At 33.5% G+C, this 15,492-nt stretch overlaps 1 protein-coding gene across 1 annotated transcript in view; it reads left to right on the top strand.

The window, feature by feature from the left end:
* TRRAP (transformation/transcription domain associated protein) overlaps nt 1-15,492 on the top strand; it is a 137,914-nt gene that overhangs the window by 83,264 nt on the left and 39,158 nt on the right. The window contains 4 exon segments of the mRNA XM_052000683.1: nt 137-274; nt 2,236-2,348; nt 4,173-4,308; nt 9,690-9,881. Of these exon segments, the coding sequence (XP_051856643.1) occupies nt 137-274; nt 2,236-2,348; nt 4,173-4,308; nt 9,690-9,881 (579 nt within the window).

Here is a 15,492-nt window from a genome sequence, read left to right as displayed (position 1 = left end):
ATATTTATAGTTTAAACAAACTAAATTTCTAAAATTGATTTAATTTTAAATTGTCTTGAAATTGCACTATTTAAAAAAATGTTCTTACCAAAACACATAGTTTTTTAGCTATATTGATTAGTTGATTTGTTTTCAGGAAATTTTAGACTCCCTTGCTGAACTTTATTCTCTGTTACAAGAGGAAGATATGTGGGCAGGCTTATGGCAAAAACGCTGTAAATTTCCCGAGACAGCAACAGCTATAGCATATGAGCAGCATGGATTCTTTGAGCAGGTAACCACTGTTTAACAGAATTAATATTTTGTAGCTGATAGGAGATGTGTGTGCATAAGATAATTATTTTCAAAGTAAGAGAACATGTAAATTTTGGGATTTTTATTTTAATAAATTCAAATTACTATACACAAAGTACGTTGAAAAGGACCCTTTTAATGGAATTTTGGTGTTAGAAGAGCACCACATTATAGAATGAATTCTTTTAAAGTATAATGCTCTTTGCTGTGATCACTGATCTAGAAATAATTTTATCTGAAATCCTTACTTGTATTGGACCATAAGAAATTCTAGTAGGAATAATTTTGATTTTATTTTTACTTGCATATTTATATTTATTTACCTAAGATTTGAGTTCAAAACTATTATAATGTATTCCAGACAAGCAGTTTTGTGCTCAGTCACATAACATTTATCAAGCTCTTACTCTATGCCAGGAACTTGCTAATTACTAGGGATAGAAAGAAAGACAAACACAAAATAATAACAGTCCCTACTCCTAAGAGTTCAGAGTTTAATAGGAGACTCAACATACATATAACGAGGTACAAACTAGATATATACTGAATAAACTGAGATGATCTCAAAGAGAAATCATTAAATACAGATTCAGGAAAATTAGGAAAGACTTTGTGCTGAAAGGGACGTTAGCTGAGACTTGAGGATAGTTAGAGGGCCTAAATGAAGGCTTGTGTTTCAGGAAAGGCTCAGCCATGAAAGTACTTAGAGTCAGGGAGTGTTTTGTCTAAAGAATAGCAAGGAGGCCATTGGATCACAGAATTTATGGCAGGGAGGGGGATGAGTAAAATGCAGGTTGGAAAAGAAGGGTAGTAAGTACGGGCTAGATTATGAAGGGTTTCTAAAGCCTAAAAAATGATTTTGTATTTGGTCCTAGAGGTGAGAAAGTCACTGGAGTTTTTAATACAGTGGTAAAATGGTCAAGACTTGTATTTTAGGTAGATCAGTGTGACAGCTGAGAAGAGAATGTATTATAGTGGGAAGAGAGACTGGAGACAGTAGTTCAGGTGTGAGGTGATAAGGAGCTGTACCAGGACAGTGGCAGAGGCAGAGTAGAGAAGTGGGATTTTTAACAGATCCTACAAAGGTTGAATCAACAGGAATTGATAACAGATTGGATATGGGGGGGGTGAGAGTGAATAGTTGAGAATCATATTCAATTTGTGAGCCTGGATAATGGGGTGACTGGTGGTATATTCAGCAATAATACTGAAGTTTAGAGCAAAGAGGAAGAAGGGGGAATTTTGGAGGAAAGACACTTCTGGTTTTCTGGATATGATTTAATTTAAGATGTTTACAGGGAAAAACTTTTTAAAAAGCAGTTGGAGATATGAGATTGGATAACAAAGGAGATAAAAGCCAGCTCCTTAGGAGAGAGTTGAAACTATAGAAGCTGATGAAATAATTTTGAAATAATATTGAGGAGATGGAGGGTGGATGAAGGACAGAGTCTTGGGGGACCCCCACTTTTAGCAGTTATAGGGATGGTGATGAAGATGAAGATCAACAAAGAATGTAGACAAGATAGGTAAGAGAACCAGGAGAGGGCAGTATCAAGAAAATTTCTTCCAGAAGTGCTCAAGATGCCCTAATATAACAATGCAAGGAATTTAATTAGAAAATGTTATCCTTTATCCTCTAATATAGAACTTTACTAATTTATCTTTGCTTTCCCTTGTGTTCCAGTGGAAAGTTAGATACTCTCTTATTCTTTCCCTGTCCCTACTTATAGTCTCTTGGAGATTTTCTAGGAAAAGTGATTTAAAAAGAGAGGCCCTACATTAATAAGAAAGGAGGAGGAAAGCCAGGTTTTTGGTACTCCAGGATAACTGAGTTAACTCAAGTTAAAATGTCTTAAGTTTTTTAATCTTATTCAGATCTTTGGAATTAGGTCACATACTAAAACTAATAGGAACTCTTTTTTTTCTTTTTCCTTTTTTTAGGCACAAGAATCATATGAAAAAGCAATGGAAAAGGCCAAAAAAGAACATGAGAGGAATAATGCGTCTCCTGCTATCTTCCCAGAATATCAGCTTTGGGAAGATCACTGGATTCGGTAAATCTCTGAGATTGGTGTCATTCAACAATTTGATTCCTTAAAAGTACTAGTTCCTATTAGTCAATTTGTTGAGCTCTTACTCTGTGTCAGGGTTTGTAATAAGTATTAAACATAGAAAGAAAAAGCCAGAATTCCAATAGACTTGTGATAAAAAGTGCCATATGCATCCAGAGAGAGAGAACTAGGGAGACTGAATGTGGGTCAAAGCATAATTTTGTGGTTGTTGTTTTGTTTGCTTGTTTTTTTTTCTTTTGATCTTATTTTTCTTGCACAGCATGACAAATAAGAATGTTTAGAAGAATTGCACATGTTTAACTTACATCAGATTGTTGTCTTGGGGAGCAGGGAAGAGAGGAAAATTTAGAGCACAAGGTTTTGCAAAGGTGAATGTTGAAAACTATCTTGGCTTGTTGGAAAAATAAAATACTAATAAAAAGAAAAGAAAGAAAAAACCCCAAAAGGCTTTGTCCTCAAGGAGTTTATTGTTATTGTAGAGGAGATGACATATATAGATAGATATATAAATGACATAGACAGAATAACTGAAAAGTAGCCATGGGAAGCTAGAGGACCTGCAAAAAGCCTTTTGTAGAAAGTAGCATTTAAGGTGAGTCTTGAAGGAAACTAGGTATTCTAAGAAGAGGAGGGAAAAAAGCTTTTCAGACTTGGAAGGCAGTCAGTACAAAGTTCTAGGAAATTTGTGAGGAATGATGAAAAAGTGTAGCTATAATATAAAATATGTAGAGGAGTGATTTGTATGACAATGTATGACTTATTGATACTTTTTTTTTCCAGTTGTGAGGAAGGATGACTTTTGAGTTTGGTGAAGGATAGTTGAAATTTTGGATTAATAGCTAGTGCATATAATATGGTCTAATGGGGATTTTTAAGAATGGGGGAGAATTTGGTATGTTTGAAGACAGCCAAGAAGGAAGTAGAAATTTAATATTAGTGAGAATATAGATATTATAATAGGTACAGTTGGCTTTCTGTCAGCTATGACAGATTATTGACAAAAGGAAGTTTGTTAATTATGGAGGGGAAAATGCTGAGGTTGCAGTAGAAAAGGCAGGCATGTTTGGAGGGTAGCACTCTAGTGTTAGGGTTGAGGTGAATGGGAATAAGGAAGCAGATGGTTGAATTCAAGAATGTAGGTTGCCCTTCAGTAGCCAGGGTTCAGAATAAATAGATTGGATAGAGTAAGAAGATATTGGAATAGTCTTTTTCTTGTCGGGGAATGAGTCCAGGAAAAGTATCAGTGAATGGGAAGAAGGCAGGGGATTAGTAAATTCTGCCTAATCTGTAGGCAGGTCCTTGCAGGCACAAGCAGGAAAAATTGAAAATGAAAATTTTAAAATTCTAAATTAGACTGGCTAATCCTTGAAATGGACTATAAAAGGAGAAACTTTCTAAATCCTAATGACCTTTGAATAATTGGGAGAAACTTTTTTTGAATATTTGTGTTTTAAACAAATCAAAGTATAACTTAAAGTTTGTTCATAACTTTTCATGGTATCATTCATGATACATCGGGTTATCATCAGGATATCTCATATTTTGTGGGAATTAGATTCATTTTCAAAAGGAGAAAAATGTATTTCTGTTTTGTAGGTACTTAACTCTAATAAGGAAAGTCTATTTGTTTTTGTATTATTTTCCTCTTCTACTTTTTGCTACTGCCACCCTTCTTCTTCCACCCACCCACTTACCTCCAACTTTGGAAAATATATGAAATAATTTAAAATATTTTTTTCTTAATATTGAGTTGGTTTGTAAAATAATTAGAACCATTTAATTTTTTTTTTTTTTTAATATTTATAGCTGCTCTAAAGAGTTGAATCAATGGGAAGCTTTGACAGAATATGGCCAATCAAAAGGGCATATAAATCCTTATCTTGTGCTGGAGTGTGCTTGGAGAGTATCCAACTGGACAGCAATGAAGGAAGCATTGGTTCAGGTGAGATGTTCTTCTTCTTGCTTCCTTTTGCCTCTTTAGAACAAGGGTGGGAAACTTTATTTTCTGCCAAGGGCCATTTGGATATTTATATAATTTTTGTGGGCCATACAAAATTATCAACTTAAAAATTCCAGCAATGGGAGCTTGTTTTACTTATCGTTTTCAGCTCATTGTTCTCTGCAAATGCCTTGGTGAGGTCACACCAAATGATTTTATGGGCTTTATATGGTCCATGGGTTTCACATTTCTTATGCCTATCTTAGAAAGTAAAAGGTCTGATCCTTCAGAATCAACTAAGAAAGAACTATATTATAGTCCTCTCATTTCTTTCTTTCTTTTTTTTTTTTTTTAAAGAGGGAAGTTATTATATTAGAGAATGGAGCTGACATCATCTCAGGGTTTTTTATAAGGCATCTGGTAAAAATTTTTGAGTTGTCATTGTGAATAAGATGGCAAGTTGTAGATTAGATGATAATCAGTATAGATATTATAGTCATTATTGACTTACTGACTGAAATGTCAGTGATTGTCAGCCATAATCATCTATCCTCTCCAGTCTTCAACATCTAATGACTCCTAATTTTCCTCTTACAAATAAATCAGTTCTGAGGTGGGACGAGGGTGGGAGTAAAGGGGATAACTTAGTAGATCCTACAATTTAACTCCCTTCTTCTTTCCCTCTCTCCCTCCCTTCCTGCCACATTTTTTAATATTAGCTTTTTATTTTAAAAATACATGCAAAGATAGTTTCCAACATTCACCTTTGTAAAACCTTGTGTTCCAAATTTTTTCCCACTCTTTCTCTCAACCCTCTTCCCTTGACAGCATGTAATCTAATGTAGGTTTTAAAACATGTGCAATTCTTCTAAAATATATTTCCACATTTATCCTGCTGCCCAAGAAAAATCGGATCAAAAGAGAAAAAAAATGAGAAAGGGAAAAAAGTAAACAAAAAAGATGAAAATATGTTGTGATCCACATTTAGTCCCTACAATCCTCTCTCTGGATGCAGATGGCTCTCTTCATCACAAGTCTATTGAAAATGGCCTGAATCATCTCATTCTTGAAGAGAGTCACGTCCATCAGAATTGATCATCATATAATCTTGTTATTGCTATGTATAATGATCTCCAGTTTCTGCTCACTTCACTTAGCATCAGTTCATGTAAGTCTCTCGAAGCCTCTCTGAAATCATCCTGCTGATCGATTTTTATAGAACAAAAATATCCCATAACATTCATATATCCTAATTTATTTGGCCATTCTTCAACTGATGGTCATCCATTCAGTTTTTAGGTCTTGCCACTATAAAAAGGGCTGCTCCAAACATTTTTGCACAGACTCTGCCATTTTCTTAACTATTATCTTGTATTTCTTCTCCTTTTCTCATCTATATCCCTAGAAAAAGCTGTTTACTTTTGTTGTCTCTGCTTCCTTTCTTTGCTCTCAGTTCTCGGTCTTTGGAATCTGGTTTCAAATCTTCATTATTCATTTGATGTTCCTCTCTCTGTGGTTGTCAAGGACCAGGGACCTTTTTTCAATACTCATCCTTCTTGACCTTTCTGCAGCATTTGACACTGCATGCCTTCTGTCCTGGATACCCTGCTGTCTTCTGGCCATTCTTCTTTGTTGGCTGGCTCTCTCTTAGGCTCAATTGAGGATCATCAACAATAATTTGTGGTTGTTGCCCAAAGCTCTATTTTGGGCTGGTTCTCCTTTTTCTTCTTCCCCCTTTTTAAAGTATTTACTCTTGATGACCTTATCATCTCTCCATGGTTTTAATTTTCTCTATGCAAGTTGCTCCCAGTTATCTATTCTTCAAGCTCCAGTCCTATATTCTCAGCTATTTGTTGAATGTTTAAAACTAAATGTACCAAAAGTATGTTAGACTCTAGATGTTCAAAATAGAATCTTCTATCTATCTATCCCCTCACCTTCACTTACCACTCTGATACCTGCTCTGAACTTCTGAACTTACCTAATACTTTTGGGGGGTACCCCCCACATTTGCAATCTTGGTGTCATCCTTGACTTCTCCTTTGTTCACCCCATCTAACAGTCATTTGCCAAATGCTGTTTTTTCATCTCTTTTGCTTTAGTTCTCTGTTAATGAACTCCCAGGCCTTTATCACTTCTTATCTGGATTATTGTGGTAATCGTCTAATTCTTCTGCCTCAGGTCTTTCCTCAGTCTAATCCATATTCCTTTTAGTTGTCAAATTGTATATGTCTGACCAAGTTATTCTCTTCCTCTCTAAACTCCAATTTCTCCTAAATTAAATTTAGGGTCAAATTTAAACTGGGCATTTAAAACTTTTAACATCTATTTCCTGCTTTTGCCATTTTCTTTCACATTATTCCCTTTATGCACATTGTCTATCTGTGCTAGTCTAATTTTCTCACCCAGGACTCTTTAACTTTCTCAGTTTCCTTACTTGTAAATGATGGGATTGTGATCTCTCAAAATGTGATCTCTCCATATTGGAAGATATTGCCTCTGAGAAGCCTTCATTTTCTTCAGAACTCAGTTCAAGCACCACTTTCTACTTGAAACTTTCTCCTTCCCTTCAACTGCTAGTACCTTCCTCTCAAAATTACCTTGTTCTTATTTTGTGTATTGATTGATATTGAGGTCTTCCTTTCCTTTTACTTGCTTTTTATGTGGACTAAGATATTTTCTGCTTGTTTCTTTGGATCTTTAATGCTTGCTTATTTGCCAGAGTTTTTATTTTGTAGTACCTAACAAAAATAAGAGCTTAATAGTTCTGATTGTGTTACCCAGTTCTCTCTTGATTTTCTACCAAACAACACTTTAAAAAATGTGGATGAATTACATTTGTGGATGGTTGTTAGTTGTGTGTGAGAGAGAGTGACAGAATTAGATCTAGGACAATTAAAAGACTCAAAACTATTCCATATGAGAACTGTTTGAAGCACTTGGGGACAAATAGAGAAGACTTAGTTGGATCAGAACTACATTGTAATATGCAATTATTTGAAGGTGTGTCATTTGGAAGGGGAATTAGTCTTATTCTGCTTGGTCTTAGAAAGTAGAACTGGATAGTGAATGGAAAATAGGGAGAGGTTGAGTTCAGTTCAACTTAATGAAAATCTTATCTACACTTAAAGCTGTCCCCAAAGGAAAGAAACTGTTATGAGATTGTGAGTTTCTTCAAACAGACATTAGGTAATAATCATTTGTCAGAGATGTTATAACCAGAGTTTCGTGGTTTAATGAGGGATTGTACTAGATGGTTTCTTAGGTCCCTTTATGACTTATTGTGCAAGCTATTATATTATTCCTCTATCCATTACTAATGATATCAACAAAAGCCCAAAATGTCTCTCTGGAGTACTATGTAAATTTAGAACATAACCAGGCATTCTGATTGTCAAAATTAAATGTGTCTTTTAAGAAGAAGGGATTTTTCTCCCATCTAATTGATTGTCTCTTAATCCTTTCCAAAGACTTAAAATTGTAAGTTAGTTGATAATTACCTAGCTAAAAAACCTGGACTATGGAAAATGTGAGAAATAAGAGGTTTATGGTCCTTTTAACTTTTATATGTGGGAAAAGTTAAAAGAGCAGATTTCTTTTCAGTAGAGTTTGACACAAAAAATTCTGCAATTTCAAAGTAAAAATGAATATGAGTTGCATTAATGTAGTTCCCTTCAGGAGAGTAGATTATGTAGAAAAGAGATGATTATGGGCTAAAGTTAATGAAGAGCTGCAATGGAAACATATTTACTCTTCATTACCCAGTAGTTTTCACAAAGCAATAATTCTGTATTTTATTGGACACTAGGACAAATTTAGGGATTAAAATAGTAGTTTTTTCTTTGCCTCTTGGTGGCAGCATGATTGTAGTGGATCAATAGGAGGCCAGAACCATAAAGGTGTTAACTTTTGATTAAAATATAGTCCATTTCAAGGATTAGCCAGTCTAATTTAGAATTAGAGAGTGGAGAAAAAAAAATTTTTTTTTTTTTTTTTTGGTTTTCCTGTTTGTCTGTTGAAAATGAGTGAATTTGGTTTTTGTGACAGGCAGTAATTGTGATTGTATATGATCTGAGAATTTTCAACTCTCAAGAATTGCATGTTTGTTTTTGTTGTACTGTGAGAAGTTTTTTTTTTAAGTAACAAAACATTTATATTGGACTATGGAGATAAGGCTAAAATTTTATAAGCAATTTCAGTTATTGATTTCATATGAAACTATTTGTTATAGTATTATTAGTAGGCTATATCAATGTTATTTTATATTTTCCTTTGCATTTTCCAAAGCAGATACCATTGTTATTTTGATAATGCTAGGCATTTTCTTTATGAGTAGAAAATGCTTTTTAGACATGTTTAAACAGAATATTTCATAATCCACTTAAAAATTAAGCACAAAACCACCATGGACTTTGATTTGAACTAATTTTCATTTTTTATTCAGTTATTGAATATTAATATTCAGTTACTGAATTATATACATTCAGTTACTGAATATATACATATATATTTCTCTCTCTCTATCTTATTAATATATATTATATAATTATATAATAAAATATATGTTTATATTAGCAAGGTTTTCATTAGATTTTTGTGTTTAACAACTATTAAAATATAATTTATTGAAATTATTATAGTTATGATAATAATTATTATAAACCTAAAATTGGTACCTTCATTTCTTTATTAATGTTTTTTCTGCCCCATAGTTTTAAAAACCAAGTCTGTATTTAGACGAGAAAAATAGTTTAGTTTCTTAAAAAACAGTGGAATAGATAAAAAAACCCAAAACTTGAAGTTAAATACATGTTATTTTTAACAAGTTCTATTATTTTAAATGACATCAGTCACATTAAGTCATTGTAACAGTAGAAAAACCAGCCTTTGACCATTGGAACCTGTGACCTAAGAAGTGCTCTTGCAATACATATGCTGGATGGTATTTGGACTGTTATGATTGAGCTATAAAACAATTTAATGTAAAGCACAACGTGGCTTTGTAGGAAGGAACTCTTAGCATGACTTTCTAGTTGGAATTATCTGACCCTTCTTTATAGAATTATAAAAGAACAAGAAGAGAACAGCTAAAGTGGGAGCATATATTTACCAGGTATTGGTTTTTGTTGTATAATGATTTTTTTAAACACCAAAGCAAAGTGATTTTCATTAGTTGCATGTGCAATAGTTGATTGTTTTTTTAAAAATGTTCCTCTTTACACATAGAATTGTACTATCTGGTGACACTAATATTTTTGAGAAATGGAATTCTTTCTTTTCCTTGCTGTTGTTAATGCAGCTTTTTTTTTTTTTTTAAGTGGATAATATAATTTTCAGTTTCTTCTATGGTAATTTGAAGAAAGATATTTTTATTCTTCCATTAGGTGGAACTTAGTTGCCCGAAAGAGATGGCATGGAAAGTCAATATGTATCGAGGATATTTAGCTATTTGCCACCCTGAAGAACAGCAGCTTAACTTCATTGAGCGTCTTGTGGAGATGGCTAGTAGTCTGGCTATTCGAGAATGGCGAAGACTTCCTCATGTGGTTTCTCATGTTCACACTCCCCTTCTTCAGGTAAGATGAAGGAAAAAAAAACCTTTTAATATTTGAACACTCAGAGTTTTGAAGTCTTTTTTTTTAATTAAAGAAAGGTGGAGATAGGCAGTGTCTGTTGTGGTAAGCATCACCGTTGATGGTGCTTACTATTACTAGTTAGTCTTATTTTTATACAGTTTTGTCATATAACTTTGAATAATACTTTGAGTAGTAAGATATTTCCTTGCTGTAACAATCTCATTCCTGTCCTATATTTTATAACTACATTTTCATTAATGTATATATCAAAAAGCCTATGAAATTAGACCAAATTGAATTTTTCCTTTAATTATTATTATTTTTTTTTTGAGGTCTCCTTGGTGGTGGTGGTGGTGGTGGGGGATTAACTTTGCCTTTTCTTTATTGTTCAGATGATAAAATGTTGGAGAGTGTTCATTTCAGTTTACTAAGTGTTTGACCTGAGACAGGCTTAAAAACAACAATTAAAACAATACTAGGCAAGTTGTATAGCGGAGAGAGTGCTAGACCTGGAATCTTGAAAGCCTTATTAAAAACTGGTCTCAGGCAATTCCTAGTTGTATCACCTTGGGCAAGTCAGTTTATCTGTTTGAGTCACTTTCTTAATTGTAAAATGGATTCTTATCTCCTCAGGTAATTGTGAGAATCAAATGAATTAATATTTCCTATCCCCTTCCCAACTTGCCCAGAGTCACACAGCTAAGAAGTGTTAAGTGTCTGAGGTCAGATTTGAACTCAGGTCCTCCTGACTTCAGGGCTGCTACATTAGCCACTGTGCCACCTAGCTGCCCAAGTGAATTGATATTTATAAGCACATAGCACAGTTCCTGACACACACAGGTACTCTAAATGGTTATTCCTTTCCCATTATTTCCCTGTGAAGCCTGTGTATCATTTATTTGGAGGGGGATGTTGGGGAGGGAGGAATGTTTTGAGATTCAATAAAAGAAAAGCAGTAGGATACATTTTGTATTTTACTGGATTATAGAGGTCAGAGAAACAGGTTATTACAAAACTCTCTCTATAGTCTCACACAATTGACCACTGATTGCCCTAAATGCTTAATATATGAGAGATTATTAAGAGAAACTTTGCTCACTTTTATAAATTTAGAACAAGGTCATTCTTACTTCCTGTTTATATTCCCTATCTAGTAGTACTTTTTCTCTGACATTGTGTGACATAGAGAAACTGGTAGGGAACCCTCTCCTGATCTAATCGATCCTAATTTCTATTATCCCTTTACATTTCAAGGCCCTTTCAACAATCATCATAGAATTATCTCCCAGGCTTAAAACATAAAACTTGAAGTTTTAGATCTCTAGATTTGGGAATAGACATAGTTCATCTATGTAGTCTTTCCTCTAGATTATAAATCACTTTGAGGAGTCTTTGCTTGGTATAGTCAGTATAGTGAATGTTGTGCACCAAGAGGAGCCTCTGGAGAACTTCACCATGCTCAGGGAACATATTGGAAACTTGAATTTCTTGATACCTCTTCCCATCATAGCAGTGAATATCTTTGGCAAGCGTATAACTCCTTTTTTCATATCTCTCCTAATATTTGTTATTAGAAGATTGTTGAACAGAATTCATTCTATTAATGTCTCTTTTGAAGAATTTTGGAGATTTTGAAATATGAAAGGTACATATTATTACCTTGTTGAAAACGAGCTTGTAAGGCAAGAGTTTTGCACTATCAGATCAAATCTTTTTTTCCCTTCATAATCAAGTCATAAGCACAATGGGATTTTTTATTCTTTGCATCTTTTCATTCATTTGTGAGATGTTAAAAATGTAATCCATTAGTAAATATTTCTTGGGCCTTCTCCTACTTGTTCTCTTCTAATACACTCATTGAAGATTCTTTCATTCATGAAGATTCTTTCATTCATGTTTAAATAACTTTATAAAGATTTTGTGTGTATGAGAAGTACAGGCATCTAGTTTGGTAGTTACTGATGTTTTTGTCACATTTTTTCAGTTATTAAATGTAGGATCTTTTTCTTTGTGCTGATGGTATTTTCCCCTTCTTTAGCTACCTTTGTATATCAATCCCTCAATGCCTTTAATGGAACTCCACTATGGACAATCCTTGGTCCAGTCCATTCTCATTTTTGTCCTTTTTAGTGCCATTTCTATCTACCCTATAATCTCATCTGGAATTGTAATGTTATTGTCCAAGTATAATAGTTCTGTTCTATCCTTGGTGGGGGAAAAAAAAGAGGTTTATTTTAATCATTTTATAAGCCTTCCATTTTTTGGACTTTAACTCTCTTTGGAATGACATTGCTTAATGTCATAGGTATGAGTATATATACATAGATATAAGTTGATTCTGTTACTTATCACCTTTCATTCTCAGTGAGATGTAAATGAATTTCTAATCCAACGTAGTTTTTGGAAGTTTTTTCTGCTTGGTACCTTTGTCTGATGTTTGCTGAACAATGTATTTTCTGGACTCTTTTTGCATCATTAATGTGGCAGTTACTTTACGTCAGTTAAATTTCTATATAAAATTGTCATTGTTTTTATTGACATTTCTGTTGTCCATTTCCCATTTTGAAGGTCAGCTAATTGTTTAAATAATTTAGGATTAAGGTTCATTTGTATGCTGCTTCTCTTCGTGCCTGCTTCTTCTTGCTTTTTGCTGATTCTGACCTTAGCTCTGATAAGCTGATAGTTATCTATATGCAGTTAGACTAAGTTTTTCATCAGTAAAAATTCTTTGCCATGTTATGTCTTGGGTTTTTGCAATGGTTTTGGGGGTTTATAATGTCAAACGAGTATTGATTCCTTCTTATAAGATGAAATTTAGGGTATTAAAGCATAATGATCATATCCTTATCAAATTTTTTTTTTTTTTTTGGCAGAGGCAATTGGGGTTAAGTGACTTGCCCAGGGTCACACAGCCAGGAAGTGTTAAATGTCTAAGGTCAGATTTGAAGTCCTCCTGACTTCAGTCACTGCACCTTCTAGCTGCCCCTATATTCATATATAATGAAAAGACCTTTTTTTGAATTGTGCTTTCTGATATATTTCTCTTCATCCTTTCCTTTTTTTACCTTTATACTGAAGTCACCAAATATATGAGTACATGTTGAAACAGTTTTGGAGGATTTTGGAGGATTCACGAATTGGATGTAGAATTTTCCTACTCCTTCTTTCTTAACAACTATCTATGAGCAGAAGAATAACTTTTTGAAGTAATTATTACTAAAACTATAATAAATAATGGCAAAATATCTGATGAAACAATGGTTTTATATACATGATAAAAACCCATCTTCTCATCTTTCTTTGGCTTACCAAGAGACCTTCAGAACCATGCTCTCACTTACCTACTAATCCTTCCTTTTATTCATAGTATGAATATCTATATTGATATGATTTATGTCCTCTAGCTATTTATCATGGATTACTGGATAAAGAACATTTCGAATACTAAAAGTCAAAATAAAGTTTTAGATGTTTTTTCCCTTCACCACCCATTCTGACGCTGTTCCTAGAAAAGCAGCAGGGAACTGCATTGGACTAGGAGCCATTTTTCATTTTCTTTGTTTCATGGGTTGTCATGGACAAAAAATTGATTTTTAAATGGCCAATACCCAGGTGATGAGCTTCTCTTTTAGCTAAGTTGCTTAAGCCATGCTAAAAGCCTTTCAGTCATGGGACCTTATGCTGCACTTGCCACAATCTTCAACAACTCAGGTTCAGCTTTGTACAGTAGTAAGTCCTTTCACAAAGGACTTTGTGAAGATAATGAATGTTGACTGCCAAAATTACAACATGTACTTGGGTGGACATTTTGCCTGGGACTGACAGTACAAATGATGAGTCCAAGCTGGCCCTGGAATTAAACAAGAAGAGGAAAGTAGCTTAGATTGCCTCAGGGAAATTACAAAGCATCCGTAAAGGTTCCAAACTTCTCATCAAAGCATAAGCTTTTCTCTCTAAAATCAAGTATCAGCTAGTATTGTTATATGACAGCAAGATAATAAAAGGACTGTAACATTAAAGCATCTCAAGGAGAACAGGAGTAAAAAATTCCTAGGAATTGTCTGCTAGGAACAGAAGATGGAGTAACCATGTATTTGGGGTGGATACTCTCAGGGCTTTACTCATTTCTTACGATATCAGAAGAAAGCAAAGAAATCCATTAGCCTATTGAAACCAGACCTGGACCCCTTGTAATAAACTTCTATGAAAATGAACAGGTATATGGGAATTGCATTTGGTAGGATTGGAGAAAACTTCTAAATAAATTAGATGCCTTATTCACTTGAAGAATAAAAATACAATAATAATGGTTTCTCCATTCCTCCAAGAATTATTATTTTGTAATAGCTTATTGTTGAAGCATTTATTTTCCATAGTTTTATGAATATCCTGACAACAAATTGGTAACCAAATAGAAAATGTCAAATATTAACCTTTATCCTAGTTTTGAGACCTTACTATCTCTCACTTGGGCTCTAATTGAAGTATTTCTTTGTGGTTTTTGCTTTATCTAATCCATATTCTACATTGCTACCAAGTTGATTTTTTTTTGAAACACAGATCTGAGCAGGCCCTCTCCTCACAAATTGTTGATGGGTTGCTGTTGTTTCTAGAATAAAACACAGAAATTTCACCCTACCATGAAATGCATATGAGCTAGTTGAACGTTTGTTTGTTTTAAAAAACATTCAACATTTTGCTGCATTGTTACATATGGATGTATTATGCTTCTGTGTACTATATCAAAGATTTCTAGACCTCCTCTGAGATTCTGTAAAACTCCCAGCAGGCAGAACCAGATTAAAGTGTAATTGGTAAGAGATTAGCTAAATTAAAATATATATATATATATATATATATATATATATATATATATATATATATATATATATAGATGCAATATTGTATTAAGTAGTGGTTTTCTAGTCAGTAATGTGTCCTGCAAGGATAGGTTTGTATTTGGACATTAATTAATGGAAATTAAGTAGATGGTGAAGAAACTTCACTTTAAAAATCAAGTTTAATTTCATGTTTAGATCAGTGAAGAGAAGAGGTCAGTGAGTTGTGGATGCAATAACTAAATTATTAAAATACCCTGAATGTTTTGAGGAAAGTAATTGATGAACATGGATTTACTGATGGATCAATATATTTAATTTACAGATGAAATAGGCTTATTCTGGAAAAAGATGCCTTCTAAAACATATTGGTTTCTAAGAAAACTTAGATTTAAAGAGTATAAAGATCATCTAAAAACATTCATTGGGAGGAAATGCACAAGAGGAATGAATTTAAAATAAATACTTATTAATCTTGAAATCCTTACATATAACCATCAATTGCTTTTACTTCTATGACAGTTAAATAAGAAAGCATGAATGACTAAAGTCATTTCCAAAGACTGAAGTAATTTCAGGCTAGCTGTTGAAAAATATCACAAGGACAAAATTACCACTTTTAAAGTATTACTGGTAGTGGCCCCAGGTCATCCATTTATTATTAGTTCACTGTGTAAGAATGTGATTGCAAATTTGCCATAATTTGGATAAAACTTTCATATAGATATCTTTTGATCGCTCTATTTATGTATCCATCATTCTATCTAACCCTA

Source organism: Antechinus flavipes, chromosome 1, assembly GCF_016432865.1.
Source record: "Antechinus flavipes isolate AdamAnt ecotype Samford, QLD, Australia chromosome 1, AdamAnt_v2, whole genome shotgun sequence".
Classification (NCBI taxonomy): Eukaryota; Metazoa; Chordata; class Mammalia; order Dasyuromorphia; family Dasyuridae; genus Antechinus; species Antechinus flavipes.
This window is presented reverse-complemented; position numbering and strand designations above follow the sequence as displayed.